This window comes from Polyergus mexicanus, unplaced genomic scaffold (assembly GCF_030449975.1).
Source record: "Polyergus mexicanus isolate NDT 795.1 unplaced genomic scaffold, iyPolMexi1.0 SCAF_2, whole genome shotgun sequence".
Taxonomy (NCBI): Eukaryota; Metazoa; Arthropoda; class Insecta; order Hymenoptera; family Formicidae; genus Polyergus; species Polyergus mexicanus.
In genome coordinates this window covers 6424560-6446855 of record NW_027223322.1, presented here as the reverse complement: position 1 = coordinate 6446855, position 22296 = coordinate 6424560, and the positions used below count along the sequence as shown (strand labels likewise).

At 35.6% G+C, this 22296-nt stretch overlaps 1 protein-coding gene across 1 annotated transcript; it reads right to left on the bottom strand.

The window, feature by feature from the left end:
* Positions 1-392: 392 nt before the first annotated feature.
* LOC138941918 (alpha-protein kinase 1) lies at positions 393-14187 on the bottom strand. The gene is made up of 2 exons (XM_070311874.1): positions 14076-14187; positions 393-3204 (listed from the first exon to the last, which is right to left on the bottom strand). The coding sequence occupies exons 1-2, from the start codon at positions 14082-14084 to the stop codon at positions 1399-1401; spliced, it is 1815 nt and encodes a 604-aa protein (XP_070167975.1). The 5' UTR covers positions 14085-14187; the 3' UTR covers positions 393-1398.
* Between the last annotated feature and the right edge of the window lie 8109 nt (positions 14188-22296).

Below are 22296 nucleotides of genomic sequence, written 5' to 3'. Positions count from 1 at the left end.
AGTTTATTTACAGTAGAAGAAGAGTTTTCAATCCCAATGCGCGATTCGATGCACGACTTCGCGAGACCTCTGATCCTCCGAGGGAGTTCTCCGTATTAAGGCTAATGTGAACAATATACATACACAGACTACGATACAAATTGTAAAACGTACTAATCAGCAGTAGAGTTTTGGTCCTTAATTTTGGGTCTGACATTTTTCGATAGAAATATAACTAGAAAAGTGGTCAAATAGATAGATAAATGTATATATTTTATCATAAAGTATAAATAATCCTCTTAAATGTACACATTTTATTACGAATCTGACATAAAAGATATATAAGAAGTTATTTTTAATGATGAAATTTAAAAGATTTGAACAACTTTGCAAGTTTTAAGTTTTACGCCACATGTTCGGTAACGAAATCATAATCAAATCCAAATAGACGGCGATAACGCCATTGGTGTGAGAAACTTTGCCTTCTTTCCTTCATATGTCCTTTATAAGATATAAGAACTAATTTTCCCTGTTAAAATATAAACTTATTTCTACGATTATTAAATTTACATTTTACGATTACGTGTTTTTTTTTTTTCTATTGAGCGTGTTCTTGTACGATTGTCGATGAAGTCGGGTGCCCGATCGCGTGAACGCTATTCTATCAAGAATGGAGTAGAGGAAAGCGCTGCCACAAAAGGAATAGATACAAGGAAGTGAAGATGGAGTCGCACAACTATGTACAGAGTGTCTGTGTTGCAACTAAATGCGAACTTGCGTAATCCAAACTCGGGAAGGCCGCGCTATTAATGACAATTCCTTGTTTAAAATACAATTGTAATACAATTGTAATTAATATCATTACGTTTGTTAAGGAAACGGCAGTTCCCTTATTATATACCGATTCCCTCCCGGAGTGAGTTTGTTTCACGAGTATCGGCCGTTGAAACGACGCAGGAGAGTAAAATCTCGCAGGAGGTAACCGAGGGGGCAATCGATTCGATTTCACTCGGAGATGCTGGTATTCAAGGTTACTATCGTCATGATTTGTATGCTATTGAACTTACCAAGTCATCCTGCGTTCTCTCGCGAGCCATGAATAAGCATTCCTTATTGTAGTATGTGCATATATATATATATATATATATAATATGTATATAACTGATTTGTATTTTAATATGTGTGTGTGTGTGCGTGCGTGTGCGTGCGTGCCTATGTCGGAATCAAAGAGAGCCTTTGAGAAATTAGAGAATATCGATAAGGAAAGGATATGATAAAAATGGAATGATAAAGGACAAAAGAGAAGAACAGGATAGAAGGATAGAGAGAGAGAGAGAGCTTGATTTCATCTTACTAATATCGTCCTGTAGTAATTTACACGACTCGTCGAAGTCTTATATCGATTATGATTGTCTACTTTCACGCGCTGCCTAATTTACCGCGATTACTCGCGAATTGATAATTCTTGTTGGGTAACGCACCGACATTCAACGCCAACACTTTGGACACGATGTTGAGATCTTCAGCACCTGGGCCTTGCACGTTGCCCAACTCACCGACGACTCCCGACTGATAGAGCAAACGCTGAATTTGCTTGGCGGGTGTCTGTTGGCCTCTCGTCGGGATTTGCCTGAATTGCGTGTAAGGATTGTAAATAAACGTATTTGGATTCCTCGTTGGCGCGATCAAGTTAAATGCGTTCCTCGACGGTGATGGTTGCTTGTTGTCTGTTTGCAGGTTGAAACCGAAATTGCCAATCGCGTTGAAAGCCTCCTGTCTGTTGAATCTGGTGGCCGGAGCTACGGGTGGTTGAAAGTCGGTAGAAAACGAGACGAAGTTCTGGTGCAATCGCTGTTGCTGAGGTTGCTGAGGTTGTTGAGGTTGCTGAGGTTGCTGAGATTGTTGACGAAACTGTTGGAATTGCAGCTGCTCCTGATAGTTTGTACGGAATAACGGTGGCGCGGCGGCGCTGGGAACTTCTAAGGACACACTTGGCTGAAAATGAACAGCAGACTCCAGAGATGGCTGGTGCGGCAATATATTCGTCTGTTGGAAAATGTGCTGTTTCTGCAAAGGGAAATGATTGTGCTGATGCAAACGATAAATTCTCTGCTCCTCCAGCTGCTTCAAGCGATGCTCCTCTAGTTGCTTAATCTTGGCTTGCTCTTCCAGTTGTTTGATTCTAGCTTGTTCCTGCAAGTACAGTTGCTGCTGTTTCTGTCTTAACTGCTGCTCGTAGAGCTGACGTTGTTTAATGAGAAACTGGGTCTGCTGAATCTGCTGCTGTTGTAGTTCTGCCAACTGCTGCTCCAATAGTTTTTGCTTAAAGTCCAATTGTTCTTGAAGAGTCAGAGCTTGTCCGTCACCCGATTGTCTGTAAATCGGTACAACGCTTTTTGGAACACCGAGTTCGTCCTGTTGTACCGTGAAGGCTGCCACCAAAGGCGCCTGAAAGATTTTCACTTCTTCTGCTGGAGATTTTTCTTTATTAACGACGGAGGACAACAAGGTGACGTTATCTTTGGGCGTAACAGTTGGACTAGATGCAGTTGGTTTCGGCGGAACCAGCGCATTACCGCTCGCAATCCCATTGCTGGCGCTTTGGGTTAAGCTTCCGGACAATTGCGTGATCGGCTTCAGCGTCACACTTTCGACTCTGTTGACCGAGGATGAGCTCGCGGAGTTCTTCAGACTTCTCGTTTCCAACAAATCTATCTTGGACTCGCTTCGCGGCAAGTAAGTTGATGGATTCTTGTCCGGATTCTTGTCCGGTACAATCACATTATGCACGTGGAAACTTCTAGCATCATCATGACTAGCCTTTTCTATGACCATCGCCGACGGATTTGGAGTAACGTATTTCTTCGACTCAAGAAAACTTGAATTCTGCAGCTTCTCCTCGTTGGGAATTTCCTCATCTCCCGGGAAACCGTTGAACGAAAAAGAGGCTTTCGGTATCACGCCGATATTTGTATTTAGATTCTTCTTGACCACGTCGTCGAAGCTCTTTTCGATGGTCGTGATAAGCGATTTCTCGTCATCGTCCTTTCGCTGCTCCGCGGACTCGGCTTCCAGTTCCGTCAACGCCTTCAGCAATGCTTGTCGCAAATTCTTGTCGAGTTTTACTGGAGCGGGTGGAATATCGAGGCTCTTGTCTGAGATCTCAGATTTCTGAGACCTAACTAGATTTAAGCAGACTACTGCTAGCAGAATTGTTACGGCTATCTGCAAAGTTATAACAAATATATATTAAAACAATATTGCGTTATATAAATTATGTTACAATGATTGATATGATTAGAAAACAATGACTGTATTCAGGAGACACAATGGTTGCACAACTGCAATCGAATGTGATTGGTTCTCGCTTCTAGAACCAACAAATCAACGTCCAATGTTGACAAGACGATGCTCAACAGTTGTGCAACGGTTATCTCCTGAACGCACTCAATATTCTTTGCTGCAAAATAAAGCGAAATTGTTATAGCAAAGTTTGTGCCCAAAAATTCGAATTATCGAGGAGGATAAAGTTGCCTAGGAAAAAATGAACCGTCGAAAGTATAAGATTATCTACGATAAGAATAGACATGTATATATGATTGGGTTTTACTGTATTGATTCGAGAGAGATCGAAAGCTAAAGTTTGTCCGTTCGGTCTATCTCCTGTTAGTCCCGTTATGAGTAGAAGAGAGCCCCTTAGGCGATTTTCTCCTCCTAAAAACACAGTAAATACGTGTCTACCTATAGCTTTCGAGTCGTGTGAGCGAGACCAATAGTTTGCATGCTTTATGTAATTACACATAAACTGACATCGCCGAAGAGACACGCGCGCGCATAATTAAATGTGCAGACATGTTCTCGGAAAGTTAAGGAGCGTGTAGCAGGTTCAATAAGCTCTCGATAGGTTTTAAGCTATTTATTAACCGTTTTTTGTGTAGGCTAAATATTATTTTTCTCCGTTATTATTATTAAATACAAAAATACATATTTTTTTTAATAATACTGGCAATATTGCTCCACGTGACAAAGCATTGTCAAACATAATCGTTCGTCAAACTACGAAAAAACGAGTATCGATCGAGAAAAGAAGAGGTAAAAGCGAGAATTTGGCAGGGATTCCATTACGTTCCTCTTAAAACCAAATGCAATTAGAAGCATGTATCTTTAATTACTATACGTAGCGTGTATCTTTAATTACTATACGTATGCGCACAGCGTGTGCGCGCTTCTTGGGAATAAACTTTGGTATTTAAATAGAGAGAAACTCTTTGATGTATCAAAGCTTTGTTACATCGCCGCATATAATCGAGGTTGAAGACTTTTGTAAATCCTTAATCTCTTTAATATTCGCGCGTTATGTTTGATTTCAACTTCTGTCAAATTTCAAAAATTATTGATTTGTAGAAAAATATTTTTGCTTTATTTTAAGAATATTACATTTTTGCGATATTAAATTTTTTATCAAACTAGGTAAAAAAAATGATTTATTAAAAATAATCGATAATTTTTTTTTTTTTTTATTCTTTCGCTTTCTGAAATTATAGGAATTAAAATAGACATTAATATATCCGGGCGATATTGTTTCTTCATCAATAGCGAATCATTTCTTTTTACTATTAATCTATAAACAAAAATCGAATCTTTGACTTTGACATCTAAAACTATCCGTCTTCGCATCATCTCGAATAATTACGGACGATTTTGAAAAGTGCCATCTTCGATTAATAGCTGCGTCTCACTTCTTTCATTTTCATACTGATTCGTGACGAGTAGCGTGAATGACACTGCTTAATGATTCCTTATTTAAACAGCGTATTTGGATATCATCCTAGGTGAGGATTTGCACGATCCATCGTGCGAAAATTATTCCAACAAAAATCGTAAATGTAATCCATTCACAGACAACACAAACGACTACGCCTTGGAAAGGTTACGAGCTACCCGCCAGAAGCTATTACAGGCTTTGAACTTTCACCCCGCTTCGTCAAATCGCTACGATGAGAGCCCCGGTACGATGCATTCGCATACGCGTCGCGAGAGATAAATTATTGACGTACTGTCAACCATAAGTCCCGTGAAGAAAGAAAAATCGAAGAAAATTTCTGGCGAGAATGCTAAGCGTTCTCAAGAATGTAGACAAAAAAAAAATGGAAAAAAAATTAAGAAAAGCGTCAACTGTGCTGCGTTAAGTGAGGACCTTTGACATTTGTAAAGAAAGTTACACCCAGTGAAAAGACAACGGAACGACACGCCGGGCGGAGGGAGGGGGGTGGAGGGGGGGGGGGGTCAACGATGCGAGCGAGCGTACATCATCGAATTATGTATTCTTCGCACAACGAGAGTCCGCGCTTAAGTGCCAACGCTTTTGCTGGCAAAAGGAAAGCGTTAGAGATGCGTGTTTGTAAACTATCCCTGTAATTTGCACATAATAAAACGGGAGAATCGCCGCGTTTAGCGCGCGCATCTGCCTTATAAAACTGTTCCGAGCGTCTTCAGCTCCCTTCCTCTCGGTCGATCTCATCTAATGGTTAATTGGTTCGCTGTAAATTTCCCAGGAACGAGACCTTAGAGTATTCCTATGGGGAAACGTAAGAGCATTCGTAAAGTCTTTCGTTTGTTCGGGTACGATTGAAGCGAATGAACGCGAGACTTCGTGTAAAAATTCGCCAAGTTCCTCCTTCGCGATTATAAATTTTGGCGAAATCGCCGGCGGTAAAAATGAGATACGGCATGTATCTCGCGAGCAAGTTGGGCTCTAGACACTTCGGCAACTTTCTAAATTCGTACGGGCGTCCTCCTCCCATTTGGTCCACAGCGCTCCATTAATCTTCAGCCGTACACAAACGGGAGGAACGCGCTCTATGACTCGCAGGTGTCTTACCACTTAATAATAATGGCCCGGATGCGGCTGGAACTGATTCGCCTTGTTGCAGGTTTGACGCGGTCGGTTTCACCATCGAAACTCGCCGGGCCGACACAATCGTCGCGCTTGACATGTGTCACCGCGTCGCATGGATTTATAGACACGACGCGCGTTAAGTAATTATTTGCATAATAATCGCGGACTCGCAAATTAATCAGCCACAAAACTCTCACAGAAGTCGAGAGTCGCATAAATATGCACGCGCGCTAGGGGAAGAAAAGTTGCGTGGCGGAAGACGAGTATGAATATCCCCCGACTGGTTGTTAAAAAAATCCGTTTCATCTTTGGCTATCGCGAATCTTAAACTATACTGCAAATGTTTTTTTTCTGCGTTGTGAACTTTTGACCCGTCATTTTCTAGCGCAGAGAGTGCGCCGTGAGAGTTTCACCGCGCCTAACAGAATGGTTGAATCGTTGGTTTGATATTACTAATGCACGATAGAATATATTGCATATAAAATCTCAGATCTCTCTCTCTCTCTCTCTTTTCTCTTCTCTCGCGTTTATTACATTCGCGCGTGTTATTAAAGTTGAAATTATATTTTAGCTTACATTATTAAAATATCGCTTGTAATAGAGATCTTAATGAATTTTAATTAACAAAAAATTTGCGAGGCCAAAATTTCATAACCGACGAGTATCAGATCGATTGTTTTGTCAGACATAAATTTTTTAAAAATATGTAGCGCGCGACACAAAACTGTCGACGAATGTTTAGAATAAATCGAAAGCCCCGCAATGAAATACATAGCGACAAATTAACATCTGTCAAAGTTAATTGCCCCACGACAATAATCAGACTGACAAGGTAACCTATCCAAGTGTTACACTCCGATTTTTTTCAAATTTAGCACAAATGTAGAACTATCAAAAATATTTGACCCGTATTTTTTCATTTGTGCCCACAAACAGTTTTACGGGTAGTCAATACCCCTTCAATATTTAACCCTCTACCATTATAAGTGCAACAGAAATTCATGAGAAACAAAATTTAATGCAAGATGTAAAAGTTTTTTGAATCGCTAATTATGAATATAAAGTAAGATTTGCAAAATTATTTGTTTAAATAATAAAATGTTGAAACAAATCAGCAAAAAAGTTGAAAAAATACAGTATAGTGACCATATATTATAAGAGTTATTCGGGTAAATGATTCTAAAATATGGCATTAAATTTGTAAAGTACAGTGTTTTAAATTATTCAAACAATAAACGGTTTAAACAAATCGGCAACAAGATTGAAAAAAAATTGAAGTGCTTTATTTAATTGAAGTATGGCTTAAGATATAAAGAATTTTTGAGTTGCTCATTACATATCCCAGACAGCACAAAACATCCTCAGGATCATCCTGAATATGTCCAGGACGGTTCAGGACATTTGTAGGATATTTTAAGATATTATTATAAATATATTTATAAAAGTTTAATATGCATATATAATTATTTTTAGTTGTGTCGGCTATTTTATATAATTTAGAAATCTTAAGTATTATAATAAGTATTAATGTCCTATAAATATCCACTGGATAACCCCTGGATGTCTGTAGGATATATCTGCCCTGTCTATTACATTGGATGTCTTTTGGATTTCCAGAGGACATATATATGTGCAATTAATTGTTAACGTTAATTTCGTTTAATATTAATAATTGAATTTGATGCGCACATTTTTATATATCCAAAATTATTATTTATTTAATATTTCATGAGAAATGTTACTGTTCGCAACATTCCAAAAGCTTTATAAACAATAATATTCAACCGTTAGTTCGTTTGTTTACCGCTATGCGACACGCGAACTCGTATTTGAGATTTGGTCATGAGAATTATATAAAGCTTGCAAAGAGCAACTGACAGGAAATTACAAATGTAATTATTTTCTATCAGTTCAATTTCTGATGCAATCCCAACACAGGGAATTCAGATATTGGATTGTTTAGAAAATATTACACAACTCAAACCCGGGAGCCAAACCTATGGTAAGATATTCATGTACAGCACGAAAGCCTCAAATATTAAAGAACGGTGAACTATTTTTAATAGATTTTTAATATTGGCAGTAAATAACAAAACATAATTTTAATTTATATTTAAATTTTAAAATTTGCTCCTTGAAACATACGAAAAATATCCCTAACATATCCTATAAAAATCTATAGGATGTTCCACAGGATCTCCCTGGATTCTCCAGAGGTTAATATACGGCTATCATTTACTCTTCCTCAGGACATCCAGAGGAGATCTGAGGATTACAATGGGATATCCTGAGGATATCCTACATATATGTCCTGGATGCCCTTTGGACGTCCTAAGGACATCCTTGTGCTGTCCGGGATGTTATTAACACACACAGCATACATACATTTTTCTTTAATATTGCATCAATAATCTTGCATTAAATTTTGTTCCTTATGCATTTTTGTTGTACTTATAATGGTAGAGGGTTGAATATTGAAGGGATAACAACTACCCGTAAAATTGCTTATGGGCACAAATGAATAAATACGGATCAAATATTTTTGGTAGTTCTTTGTGTCGAATTTGAAAAAAATCGGAGTGTAACACTTGGATACGTTTCCTTGTGAGACAGTCCAGCTCCAATTACAATTCAACAAAGAATTTTTTTTTTTTTTCCAAACAAAAAGAGAGAATAATCATTTTCCGTAATGTTTTTTTTTTCGCGCTGAACATAATTCCGGCTTTCAAATGGCTATATCAAAATTTTGTGAGAAACTTGTAAAACAAACTATGAAAAATTGTTATTCCTTTTCTTGTACTTTTTTTTATCAACCTTTATTATTATAATCATTTTCCAGATGCTTTCTATATTATCTGAAAAAGCATAATAGTTTACAAAAAATGTAAAATTAATCATTAACAGATGCTAAGAGATCTTATAGATCTCGTATTAAGAAAAAAATTATATACAATACATAAAATTAATATTAAAATATGAGAAAGATAAAGCTTTAATAATATATAAACAGAATTGAAATTGTTTAATTTAAATTCCAATTAATTTCTTTAAATAAGATATCACATATACCTACATATCGTATATCGTACAGTAGTCATAGTTTACGGTACTTGCTACCGGTCAGAATCTATATATGACAAAATGTGACAACGATTATTGAGAAACTTGTCGCGTTAATCGAAGAAAGAGAGAGAAAGAAAACAAGGAGAGATGAAACCGACCATGGAGTCAGGTTCACGCCGCGCGACCGCGAGTGGGGAAACAGCGTGAGAGAACTCGTCACATTGATCCGGCCTGCGCATAACACAATATTGCTGCTGGCACGTAGAGGAAGCAGAAGATGAGGAAGAAGAAACTGCGAGAGCTGATGTGGCGGCACTTTCACTCGGCAGAGTATGTCGAGGATGCGCACCGCTCGTGAACTTGCTTTACCCGACTCTTACCAGCGTGATGAGCATGAAAGAAACATCGTTACAAGCTCGACAGGCTCGGCCTTTTGTGTGCCGGATTATGAATCGACTTGACGCAACATCAGCCGAACGAAGTAACACGCCCAACGGCATTTCTTTCGTCGCCGTTAACGCGAAGTGACAGCGAAACTTCCTGATCTTAAGCGATAATTCGCGGTAAAAAAAAAATTCGGGACACACGCAAAATTCTATTTCTAATTTTGCATGCCGTGTAATGAAAAAAATATTTGAGGAAGCGAGACACACACGTAATAAGCTGCGTCTCGAGATACATGTACATATTAAAATACGCTGTAGGAAATTATAAATAAATCTCCATTTTGAATTTTGTCGTAAATTACGGACTGAAGTAGATTTTAGAGTTTAGATCGATTGAAAGTAGGCAAACAAACGCGTTCGTATAAATTTATATATTAATTTTATATATATACAAATATATAAATTATGAGATATCCTACAATTCTCTCTCGACGTTAATTTCAATATAATGCAGATTTTTCAATCAATGTGAGATTTTTCTATGTCTGATATCGATGCGAATGAACAAACTAATACCATGACTTATTATTAAACATTATATCTCGCATAATAAATTTACGTTAAAAATAAATAATTAAAATGCGATATTGCAAAATTATTATAAGCTCTTTTAAATCGAATCGATTCATTTGAAAATTGCTTGTAAAGAAACTTAATGTTAGAGATCGTTCTGAAAATCTTTATTCCGGAGAGGAATCGATTCCCAATATAATACAAAGTTTGTTTAAACCTGCATTTAAGTCATGAAAGATTTGAAAAACGTTGGCTTAAGTATGCTTATCGCTAAATTATCTCAATTACGGTCATTACGGTTTCCTATATAAAAATATGCATTATCTCGAGATCAATTTAGACAAATAATGAGCGAGGTATTGTAATGAGCGTAGAAAACTGTTAGGATCTATAATACTCGTACTACTCGAAGCTAATTGGTTAGATTCGAGAATATACTTCCATTAAATTTGATCGCTTAGCGATTTCACATCTAATAATCATATTCAGTGGAGACAACAATAGTACAATCGACAACGAGAGTAACAATCAGTTTTCTCTGCCAAGTGCAACCAATTTCTATAAAAAAAAAAAAATCATCCAAAGGCTCTTATTAAATAAAATTAGGAATGAGATGAAAAACATACAAGCAAATATGGGTGTTAGGTTACTTATTTCAATTACAAATTGTTTGATCAATTGGAATCGAAAGCAAAAATAATTAAAGCTAGATAAAAGATAAGAGATAGATAGATAGAGTAAGAGAGAGAAAGAGAGAAACCACTTAAAAAAATTAAAAATTTATTCTTTCCGGAGAAAAATTACGCGATTAATTAACAAGACTCATTTCGCGTTATTTATTTTCCCAAATGACGAACTTTCCACTAGTTGTATCGTGATATCGTGTAGATTTCGGATTTCGTGTACAGAAACGCGGAAATGGAAGACGCGTGAAAGTGCACTTCACCAGCAAGTGTATTTTGTCGCCAAGTACGTTTCGATTATACAACGAGTCCTTGGCGTTGAATAACGCACAAATTCAGCGAGGAAAGATAAACTGATGCGTTTGAATGCAATTAAAACCGAATACACCATGCAAAACACCGTATCGTATTGCAAGTTTAGAGTGAAAGTTTCGAGAGATCGAGGATCTCCGTCGAAGAACCGTCTGTCCCCGTTGATCAAAATCATTTATTTCGGCCGGACATATTATTTCTCAATCTATCGAAGTCGACAATTGATTCGAATTCTTTTAAAATCTTTTATGTAGCTTTATTTAGATATTGTGGCTAGAAATTCCGATCGCTGGTCTCGGAAGACGATGTCAAAAAGTATCTCTAACATATCACGTCGACAGTGATCGAAACCTGTCCGCGATAAAGGTTCAGACGTGAAAAGTCATCGAGGTAGAAGCTTGAACGATGAAGGCAAGCATGAAAAATTCGAAGCGTGGGAGCCGATTAAACAATGATTGTTCCGACGTTGGAGTACATGATGTCGGACGAGAGGTCTACGAGGCCGATGAGAGAAAAGTTCGGAAAGGATGCCAAGGGGCTTTCCACTTTCGACGCGAAAAATCGTCGATCCAACGGACCGCGAAGCTGCTTGCTTCTTCTTCGCGATTGTTAAGGAAGTCGTAAATGTTACGGCGCGCGTTTTCTAACCGGATGGACGATCTGGCCGCGGATCGATCGGAATGCATCAGTTACGAAATGAACTCCTTCAACGCGAAGAGGCACACGGGCGGGAACCTTCTCCGGTTGCTGTTGTATTACGTGGTTGTACTCAATCCGAACACAAGTTTCCTCCTTACGAGATTGGCATTGTCGGCGACCGTTTCGTAAGAACTACCTGGCCCGTGTAATACGGGGCTTCTTTTTTACCACAGGCACAGGTCCGGTTTTTATCTCTCGGAATGGATCGCCATTGGAATGAAGAGGAAGGAGAAGAAAAAAAGGAGAAGAACTTTCTTCCCGCGGCGCTCGAAAAAGATGCCATCTACTTTCGTGGGTCATCGAACTCATCGTCTCGCGGTGAGTACATCCATCGTCACACCCATCTTTTCGTGTCATCGATCCCTAATAATTACTTTCTCTCGAAATCGTCCACCAGAAACATCTCGTCGACGTGACCATGCATTAAGAGACGTAGGATTTCGAATAAAGTTTCTCGAAGATATCTTTTCTTACCGTTATTACGACAGTCGGAAGAATTGATCGAAAAATGATTCGAAGTGAAAATGGAGGCCACATCATTACGCGCTTGCGTCATGAGTCGCCCGAATTCAACGATACTTTTTACATCAGATCCATCAGATCCTCGTTCCGATTAGATCGTTTTTAGAGCAACATATCGTTTTCTCCGCCCCGCTCTGTGCCAATCTCAAATGAAAAGTTTAGTTCTTGCAACGCACATTGTGCAGTATTTAATCTTCTTTCTGGTACATTAAATCGACCTTGTAAGAGAGAGCAAATATCGTATGCATCTAGACTACAACGACGATAATCTTTCGATTAGAGAAATTTCTCTATCGTTTTTTTTTTTTTATACAAAGTTTTTTCCACAATGCTCAATCAATCTCGATCGTTATCGGATTAATTCGCGTATCGATCCTCGCTAGCTTAGATCCGTCTGCGAAACTCTGATTTCGACCTTAATTAACGGCACACACGACCGTACTACATGACAACTGGGTCGTTAGGAGTGCATATTTATGATGCTCGCGTGTTGCATCTCGGAGATTCGAGCGAAGAATAGAAATTGATCTACTGACAGTCCAGCAACTTCAGCAGAGCGCGTCGATTCATTAATACGATTCATAATGAGCTTAGCACACTTCACGGTAAATTGCCGCGAGCGTAAAGAGGACTCCGACAGGCGAATCGTGGAGAGACCAGCAGGAATGGTCTCTCTACCTTTTATCCGAATCAGCGACTATAAATTAAAGCGACATTTATTTGCTTTCTTCTTTCTAAATTAATATCTCGAGACTTTCGTTATTTTTGTATCGACGCCGCTGTAAGCTTCAAAAATCACGTGTAAGGTAAACATTTATTGACATTTATTGCGAATCTTTACTCGATCGTTTAAACGATAGCTAAATTTTGCTTTTAAGAGTAAGATAAACGGTATTTTAGAAAGTTTTCAAGCCGTAATATTTAATTATGTATATGTGTGTGCATCAATCAATCAAACATATCATTAAATAATAAATGGGCGTACAATTTCACTGTGTAACATTTGCGATAATTATCAGTTACGCAAATACATCAAATATTGCATCGTACACTGTAACTGTGCAATTAGAAATATAGTGTAACACTCATATATCAATCCCCGAATGTGTCATTTTCCAAATCGCGCGCGCCACATAAATGATGAACCCGTAACTCGTTAACGTTATTCGGCCCACATTTTCGTTTTAGTACGCATTTTGAACCGAGCGAGAAGCCAGTATTTACCGGAAATATTATATTGACAGGTTGAATGAGAGATTTCGTCGGGTCAATGATTCATCAAGTAGCCCATCGGGAACCGTTAACCATCGAAGCACCTTTTCTGCGCGAGCGATACGATCTATCTGGAAATCGCGAAACGTACCTTATAATGGAAGAAGAAAGTAGCCACCGTCAAACGCTCATCGCAGGTTTCCTCTAACATAAGTAGAAATTCACGAGTATATCGATACGCGATAATACTAGAGTTGTGAGAAAAAGAGATTACTATATCGTCAAGTAATTTCGTCAAATAATCATCTTACAATTATTGATCAAACTTGTATTATCGCGATTACAGACGCTTCGCTCTTTGTAAAGCGAAGAACAATGCACATGGTACAGCTTTCCCGCACATTACAGAGTTCTTCCGTCAGCATTCCAGCTAGAGATACCCGATTATCAATTATTATGATATTAGATATATATATGCTTTTTATTCGCACTATATACGCATATTTATGATATTGTACATTGTTGGATTTTTTAAAATGCTGATCACTTTGCACTCATTTGATCGATATTATTCGAGCCGCACTGTCACTTTGAACCGCACGTAATCCACTATCGTGAAAAGGAGACAAAAAGAGATCGATACACAATATAATAACTAGAAAGAGAAAGAGATAGAAGAAAAAATTTGGAGAAAAGTTGGCGAACGAGCAGAAAAGCTGATCAGTGAATGAGTGGTTTCGTACTCACCAAGCGCATGATGCTGTCTGTGCCCACGCTTGTACGAGTCTTGGCTTTTACTCGGGAAAGATGATCTCCGCAGGTAGGTAGGTGATAGTTTCGTAAAAGAGAGGTGGGGCCAAGTACATCTCACCGATGTTAACACAACATACGTACATATATATATATATGTATATACGGACAGATTTTTCTTTTTTTTCGTGCTAGTTTCGGCTCTTTTGAATATTACTGCGTTCCCATTTTTGTCGCATTTTACGAGGAGCAACTAAAGACTCGTAATTCAAAAAGTTCTTAATGAAAAAGGATTGAATTACACCTATAAATTGCAGATTAAGAATATGGAAATTTACAGATTTTTTATTTTATTTCAGATGCACGTGATATTTTTTCATTCTCGTAATACACTAGACTACGATATTGGTTCTAATAAATAAGTTGTTATTGCAATATATTGTATATACATATATATATATATATATATATATATATATATATATATATATATTAATTTTATAACTTTATTTACAATTTATTTTAATTTTTTAATATATTTATTTTAATTTTATAACTTTATTTTTATATATATATATATATGTATATATGTATGTATGTCGTAGCCAGATTACATAATCGTTCCTTTTATAAAACATCTAGACATTTTATAAAGTGCGGCCACATTCTCAAATCATAGTTGAAAATGAGATATTTTACAATTTGGCTAAGAATTTTAATCTTTTTATATAACGCTAGCAAACGACGCACCACATTGTCAAACGCAACGATTTGTACATCATTTTAGATTCTGGCTGATTCATTTCAATTTTATGAACGGCGCGTTTTTATCAATCTTACTTTATGTTACATTTGATAAAATAGTCATAATAAATGTTTTTTTTGTTATATTTTTTTCAGGCTTATATTTCTTTCTATTATTTGTTTTCACACATTATTTCCAAGAATTTTATTTATGTTACTTTTATAAAATCTTAATTGTAATAAATACAAGTATTTATAAATACGGTAAATGTTTGGATTAATTTACACATCACGGATTGTTTTCTGTTCACGCGTTTACTTTATAATAAAATTGAACTATATCAAGTTCAAGTTCATGATTGGGGCTAAATCTCATTTTCTTCAAATGTTATTTTCACAATACTTTAAAATCTCGCATATCTCTGGAACCAGAAGAGAGTGTCACAAAATTCAAAGCGTGTATTACTTAGGAATGTATTCTTTACGATATATATAAAAATGAAAATAATCCGTGATATGTAAGTTAATCCAAACATTTATCATAAATACAATAAGTAATAAATACAAGCGTTTACACAAGCTTTTTTTTCTTTAGAAATATACATAATTACCTATTAATTTTCTATAAATGGCTGTTCTACAAAGACAGTTCATAAAATGACTGAAATGAACCAGCTAGAATCTAAACCGATATACAAATCGTTGCGTTTGACAATGTGGCGGGTCGCATGTTAGTGTTTTATGAAAAGATTAAAATTCTTAGCTAGATTGTACAATATTGCATTTTCAACCATTTGAGAATGTGGCCGCACTTTATAAAATGTCTAGATGTTTTATAAAACGGCGGATTATGTAATCTGGCTACGACATGTATACTCTCCAATTTTCAAGTATATATATAATTTTCTTTAGATTTTTAAATTTATACATACATATACCATATAGAGTAATCCATTTAATTCCATTTTAAATGCTGCAGGTAAATATCTCGAAAAATATGGAAGATACGGAAAAATATTTCAGACAAAAGTTGCATGGTTTGAAAAATCACATGATGAAAATATGGACTTGACATTGAGTGACCTTCTCAAGGCCAGGTCAATGTGATCGATATTTTCTTAAATAAATCTCCCCATTTTTTATCGTATATTCTTGTAGCTCTTGTTGAGATGTTTTTAAACCACTATAATAAAGTATTTTTTTATCAAGTATTTTCCCAGTTATTTTATATCTTAATCTGACATATTTTGATATAAAAAATAAAATATCTCGTAAAATATTTAGTTTTCAATAATCTCACTGTAATACTTTTATGTACAGAATAATGAGATAAATCAATTGGTATAAAAAAAATAATTGTTTTTAAAAAAAAAGTACATAATTATTTACAATGTATTTTTTTAAGCAATTATTTGTTTTTTTACATCTCTAATTGATTCATCTCATTATGCTGTACATAAAAGCATTATGATAAGATTATCGAAAACTAAATATTTTACAAGATATTTTATATTTTATATAAAATATGACAGATTAAGATATAAAATAACTCGAAAAAATACTTAACGAAAAGATACTTTATTATAATGTTTTGAAAAACTCTCGTGGTAAGCTATATGAATATGCAATAAAAAATGGGGGTTGCCATTTTAAAAAATTGAGTTGGGCCCAATAGAGTCTATTGAGCAATTGGCGCTAACACCATCCCTAATATTCGCCGAATATTCGATTATTTAGCACATAACCTAATGACCGTTGCCTAATATTCGGTATTCGATATTCGGTTAAATATTAGACAAGCTCATGTGCCGAATAACCAAATATTCGACAACTCAACATAGATTATTCGAAAACAATACAATGGGCCTCGGCACTCCCGACCGCGCCTCCCCCCATAAATACGTTATGTAACAATAAACGTGTTTTATTTAATTATTTTTATTTTATTAGATATATAAATAAATAAATTAGATACTTGAGTATGTTAAGACTACGCATCCTTTTTCCTTTCAATTTTACATTTAAAACTATTCGGTATTCGGCCGAATAATAGACTAATTCAGCCGAACAGTAAAAATGTTGCGAATAGGCAGAATACCAAATAGTTGCCTAATATTCGTTGCAACTCTAATATGTATATATATATATATATATATATACAGTGTGTCCCATTTTAATCTCCTCAGGCAAATATTTCAAAAACCAAGCCCAGAAGAGAAAAATGTTTCAGACAAGAGTTGTTTGGTTTCAAGGGAGCCATAAGATGGTACTATTGGTTTAACCTTGGAAAATCATTTAAAGGTCATGTGAAGGTCAACTTTAAAATCTTAAATGAAACCCCCTATTTTTTATTGCATATTCTTATAGCTTACCTCGAGAGCTTTCCAAAACACTATAATAAAGTATTTTTGCATTAAGTACTTTTTGAATTATTTTATATTTTAATCTGACATATTTTGATATAAAAAATAAAATATTTCGTAAAATATTCAGTTTTCGATAATTTTACCGTAATACTTTTATGTACAGAATAATGAGACAAATTAATTAGTGCCAAAAAAAACAAATAATTGTTTAAAAAAATACATTGTAAATAATTTTCTTAAAAACAATTTTTTTTTATACTAATTGATTTGTCTCATTATTCTGTACATAGAAGTATTACGGTAAGATTATCAAAAACTAAATATTTTACGAGATATTTAATTTTTTATATTAAAATATGTCAGATTAAAATATAAAATAACTCAAAAAGTACTTAATAAAAAAATACTTTATTATAGTGTTTTGGAAAGCTCTCGATGTCAGCTACAAGAATACTAAATAAAAAGTGGGGGTTTCCATTTAAGATTTTAAAGTTGAGCTTCACATGATCTTCAAATGATTTTCCAAGGTCAAATCATTGTCACCATCTTATGGCCCCCTCGAAACCAAACAACTTTTGTCTGAAACATTTTTCTCTTCCGGGCTTGGTTTTTGAGATATTTGTCTGAGGAGATTAAAATGGGACACCCTGTATATATATATATACAAGGTATATATACATAAAAACAAGGGTACTCAGTTTGATTCCATCTAGGCGAATCAAACTGAGTACCCTTGTTTTTTCGTAATAAATGCTACTATCTATATCTATGGCTAACTTATATTATTAGTTGTAGATTAGCGCCATCTATAGTATATCTAGATCGAGTGTTGAGGAGTGGGAGCCGAGGTGCACGTAGAAAAGGATATACTCTGTTTCGTGCCCCTTGCGTTTTCTCTCACTCGCACGTAGCATGACGAAAGAGAGCGCTATGCTCTGTGCGAGCGAGAAAGTACGCAAAGGACACAAAACAGAGTATGTCCTTTTCTACGCGCATCTTTACCCCCACTCCTTAAATAAAGGCAAACGCTCGGTCTAGATATACCATGTCTATAGCGCCATTATTATTTTAAAACAAACTATGCTCCTGTGCACACGATATTACGTTTTTAATAGAAGTTCCAAATTTGACAAGTCAAAAAAAGATCGATATCAAGACAAGAATTGAGTCATCTGCACTTTTTCTATATAGAACATCTGTTTCGGTAAGTTGCATTCTATACATATTAGATAGTATATCATATTAGTTTTGATCGACACTTCGTACGCCGGAATATACAACCGCCGTATTTGTTACTTTACTTGTGTTGGGGCAAAACCGGGTATTTACACATCTCATATAATGAAAAGAGGAGGAACTGTTATTCTGACTTCGTGTCTTTATAAAAAGCAGTTGGAAACAAAAACTAACGATCAGAAAAAGAAACCACTGAAAAAAAAGCTTTTTGAGACTGCTAAAGTTAAAAAGTTAAATAAGGAAGTCCTGCAGCAATATCGCGAACAAGAGGATATCTTTATTTGTGATTTTTGTCAATAGAATACATCTTTATATATTATATTTTGATTAAAATAAATCTAGATTTTATAATTACACGGTGTTTTGCATATTTTCAAATGGGTACCCGGTTTGACCCTATCAATAGGATAAAATCGAGTATTTTGACTTCTCCACAAAATCTTGTTATTCTTGGTAACCAAAAATTTTTTTTTCAACAACTAGCCTTATTTTCTGATAGTTTAAGGTTGATCAAAGATTACTAACGATTGGCAAAATTTTTTTTGCTCTCACATTTTTTAAAAGAAAATCCAAAAAAATACCCGGTTTTACCCTACTTTCCCCTATATATATACCATATGTTAAATAGTTAAATAGTTAAATTATAAAATTACATAAATAACTATAAAAATCACAAAAAAGATTTGAAGTAGAATACGCGCACTGTTTGATTTTGTTTTGACGCATAGATAGAAAAATATTCGATATTGGAGAAATACAAACTCGAAAATATAGATCTCGGAAAAATATAAATGTCGATTAGATATGGGTTTTTTATACATAAATAACGTAAATAAATTACAATTACTACTCTTTTTTTCTTAGATATATAAAGTGATGATTTAGATTAAATCAACGAAGATTGTTTAGAGGAGAAGCTGACAACAATGTAATATTACAGTACACAATGTCCGAACTTTTGACTCGTTTATGCTTTACGCGATCATCGATAAAATACTTGTTCTCTGCTTTGTACCGCTTTGTCATTCATGAATGTAAAACGTACTGTGCTACAACTCGGTTTCATCCAGGGGAAATGGAAATATGAGCGTAAAGATACATTTCGATCATATGATATTCTGTATTGTGCGATTAAAATATATTCTATAAAAATATTTAACGTGCGTCATAATTCTGAAGTTATTTTATGATATTAAAGATTGCACACTATTCGTATATTAGTGCTATAAATTTTATATACGTCGCTTTTTTCTTTATTTAGTCTACCGCTGCAATAATAATACCGCAGAATAATGTCGCACAACTGCAGCAAATTATTATCTTTTCTCTTTAATGAAAATGGATTCTTAGCATTCTTTCTAAGAGGACTTTCGTCGATATTTTTTAAAGTAAATTCTAAAAACATTGAATAGTTTATAAAATTTGCAAAATTTATTCGCGTTTCGAATTGCACTTTCGTATCGCAGAAATATATGCTGTCGATTAAAGATCATTAAGATTGCTTAGAAACAAAACAAAGATAAAAATACCTGGACGGAGAGCAACCCTGCGGGGTTGAAGCACAAAAAGTGAGAGGAATGAAATGTTTATTGAAAGGATGAAGCCTTTAAGATGATCGCAATGGATAATTTCACGGATTATGATCTATTTGAACGTCTTGAAACAAAAAAAGCTTTTGTTATGTATACTATATTACTCACTATACTAATAAAGACTATATTAATTACTATTAATCACACGTTATTTTTTTGTGCAACGAAAATATTCGTAAACATGTTGATAGCGGATGATGGCAGCGGATAATTTCACGGAATGTGATCGTTGCAATGTCTCGATTAACGTCAAGTAATATCGTGCGACGTGAAAGTAGAAGTAGACGCTAAAGCGGCGTCTACAATAGAGATTTTAAGCCCTAAGTCTTAAGAAATTGACTAATCACAGTCGAGTATTCTTCTTATACTTGACTGTAATTGGTCAATTTCTTAAGGCTTATGGCTTAAAATCTCTATTGTAGACGCCGCATTAAGGCCATCACACACAAAAGGACATAAAACGTAAGCATAAGAAAATTAACCAATCCCAATCAAGTATTGGGCTTTCCGTAAAAGTGGAAGGGTTACGGAGAGCCAAATACTCGATTGGGATTGGTCCATTTTCTTATGCTTATGTCTTACGTCCTTACGGAATTTTGTGTGTGAAGACCTTAAGGACCGGATCACAGACTTTTGCATAAGCGCATAACAATAAGTATAAGGGAATTGATTGGTCCATAAGCATATGCATAAAGAAATGGACCAATTAATTTCCTTATAGTTATGGTTATAAGGGCCAAAGTCTGTGCTTCGGCCCTAAACGCCATCACACACAAAATTCCGTAAGAACATAAGATGTAAGCGTAAGCAAATCGACCAATCCCAATTAAGAATTTGGCTCTCTGTACCCCTTCCACTTTGATGGAAAGCCTTCGATTGGAATTGGTCAATTTTCTTACGCTTACGTATTATGTCCTTACGGAATTTTGTGTGCAATGGCCTTTAATCTGAGGCCTCTAAGATGGACGCGCCTATGGATGTAAGAAATATTTGGATAGAGCACAAAATACATTTTCGGGCGCGGGTTATAAAGACTGAGGAGTAAGGGGAAATCTTGATGTGGCCATCTTGATTGTATAATATTTTACATGATTTTAACTGCTAAGCATGAAAGAAGAGTAAGGAGAGTTATCTCGATAGTGTAGAAAGGAAAAAAGTTGGTCACGAAAAATGTTCCCTATATGGCCAGGTTTGCCAAATGGAATAATTTAGAAATTTAGATCATTTTATCGCCATCTTGAATATTCGTATATGTATAGTGTTACATTTAATTGTGGTAGTAATTAGTAAGTAGTGTGTCATCCAACACACTTACTGATCACTAATACAACTAAACATAACACTATATCTGTACGAATACTCAAGATGGCGACGAATTGGTCCAAGTTATTCCATTTGGCAAACCTGGCTACATACGGAACTTTTTCGTGACCATTTCCAATCTAGGCAGATAACTCACCTCACTCTTCCTTCATGCTGCTAAGGCCCAGTTCCACAACTTACTTTAACCAAAGTTTAACTCATTAATGGAGAATTCGCATTACGTCTGATGTCCAATGTATCCAATCGAATATCGTACATCGAACATCGGATACAATATGAATCTTCCATTAACGAGTTAAACTCTGGTTAAAGTAAATTGTGGAACCGGGCCTAAGATATTACAATAGACCAAAGTCCGTGCAATTAATTGCTGCTCTTTGCATCTTGGTTGTTCATATCCGTTACATTAGAACTTTCAATTCTCTTTCCCCTTTATCTTCAACACCGTGGCAATTTGTTTCGTCCAGGTATTTCTTATGTTATGTTCTTTCTCATTTTACAAGTTGAGAATATTTCATATTTTCTACGATATAAACTTTGTATTGAACGTGTGCTGATTGGCTGCTATTGCAAGAAACTTTCGAAAGTCCTAGAAGTTCTCTATCAGACAGCCAATTGACATAGATAACCTAATATGTATATCGAGATGAAATCGCTGAATCGGGAATCGAATCCAAATCTTTCGTTTGCCGGGCAATTGTTCTTATTTTCTCATTGATGATGAGCTGTATTCAGACACTCAGTATTCAGAGTATATTCTATACTCGATACTCTTCTCATTTTGCCTACAAATATCTAATCTTTCAGCCGGTGTGAACTAATAAGTTAACTTGCTAATTTTTTTTATTACACTTAATAAAGGAGTTATTATTGAGTAAAGTCTGGCCAATCAGCGCCGACCTTTAGCCGGACATATGTCGGTGAGCCGCGTGCCTGGTAGTTGCGGTGGTGCACATT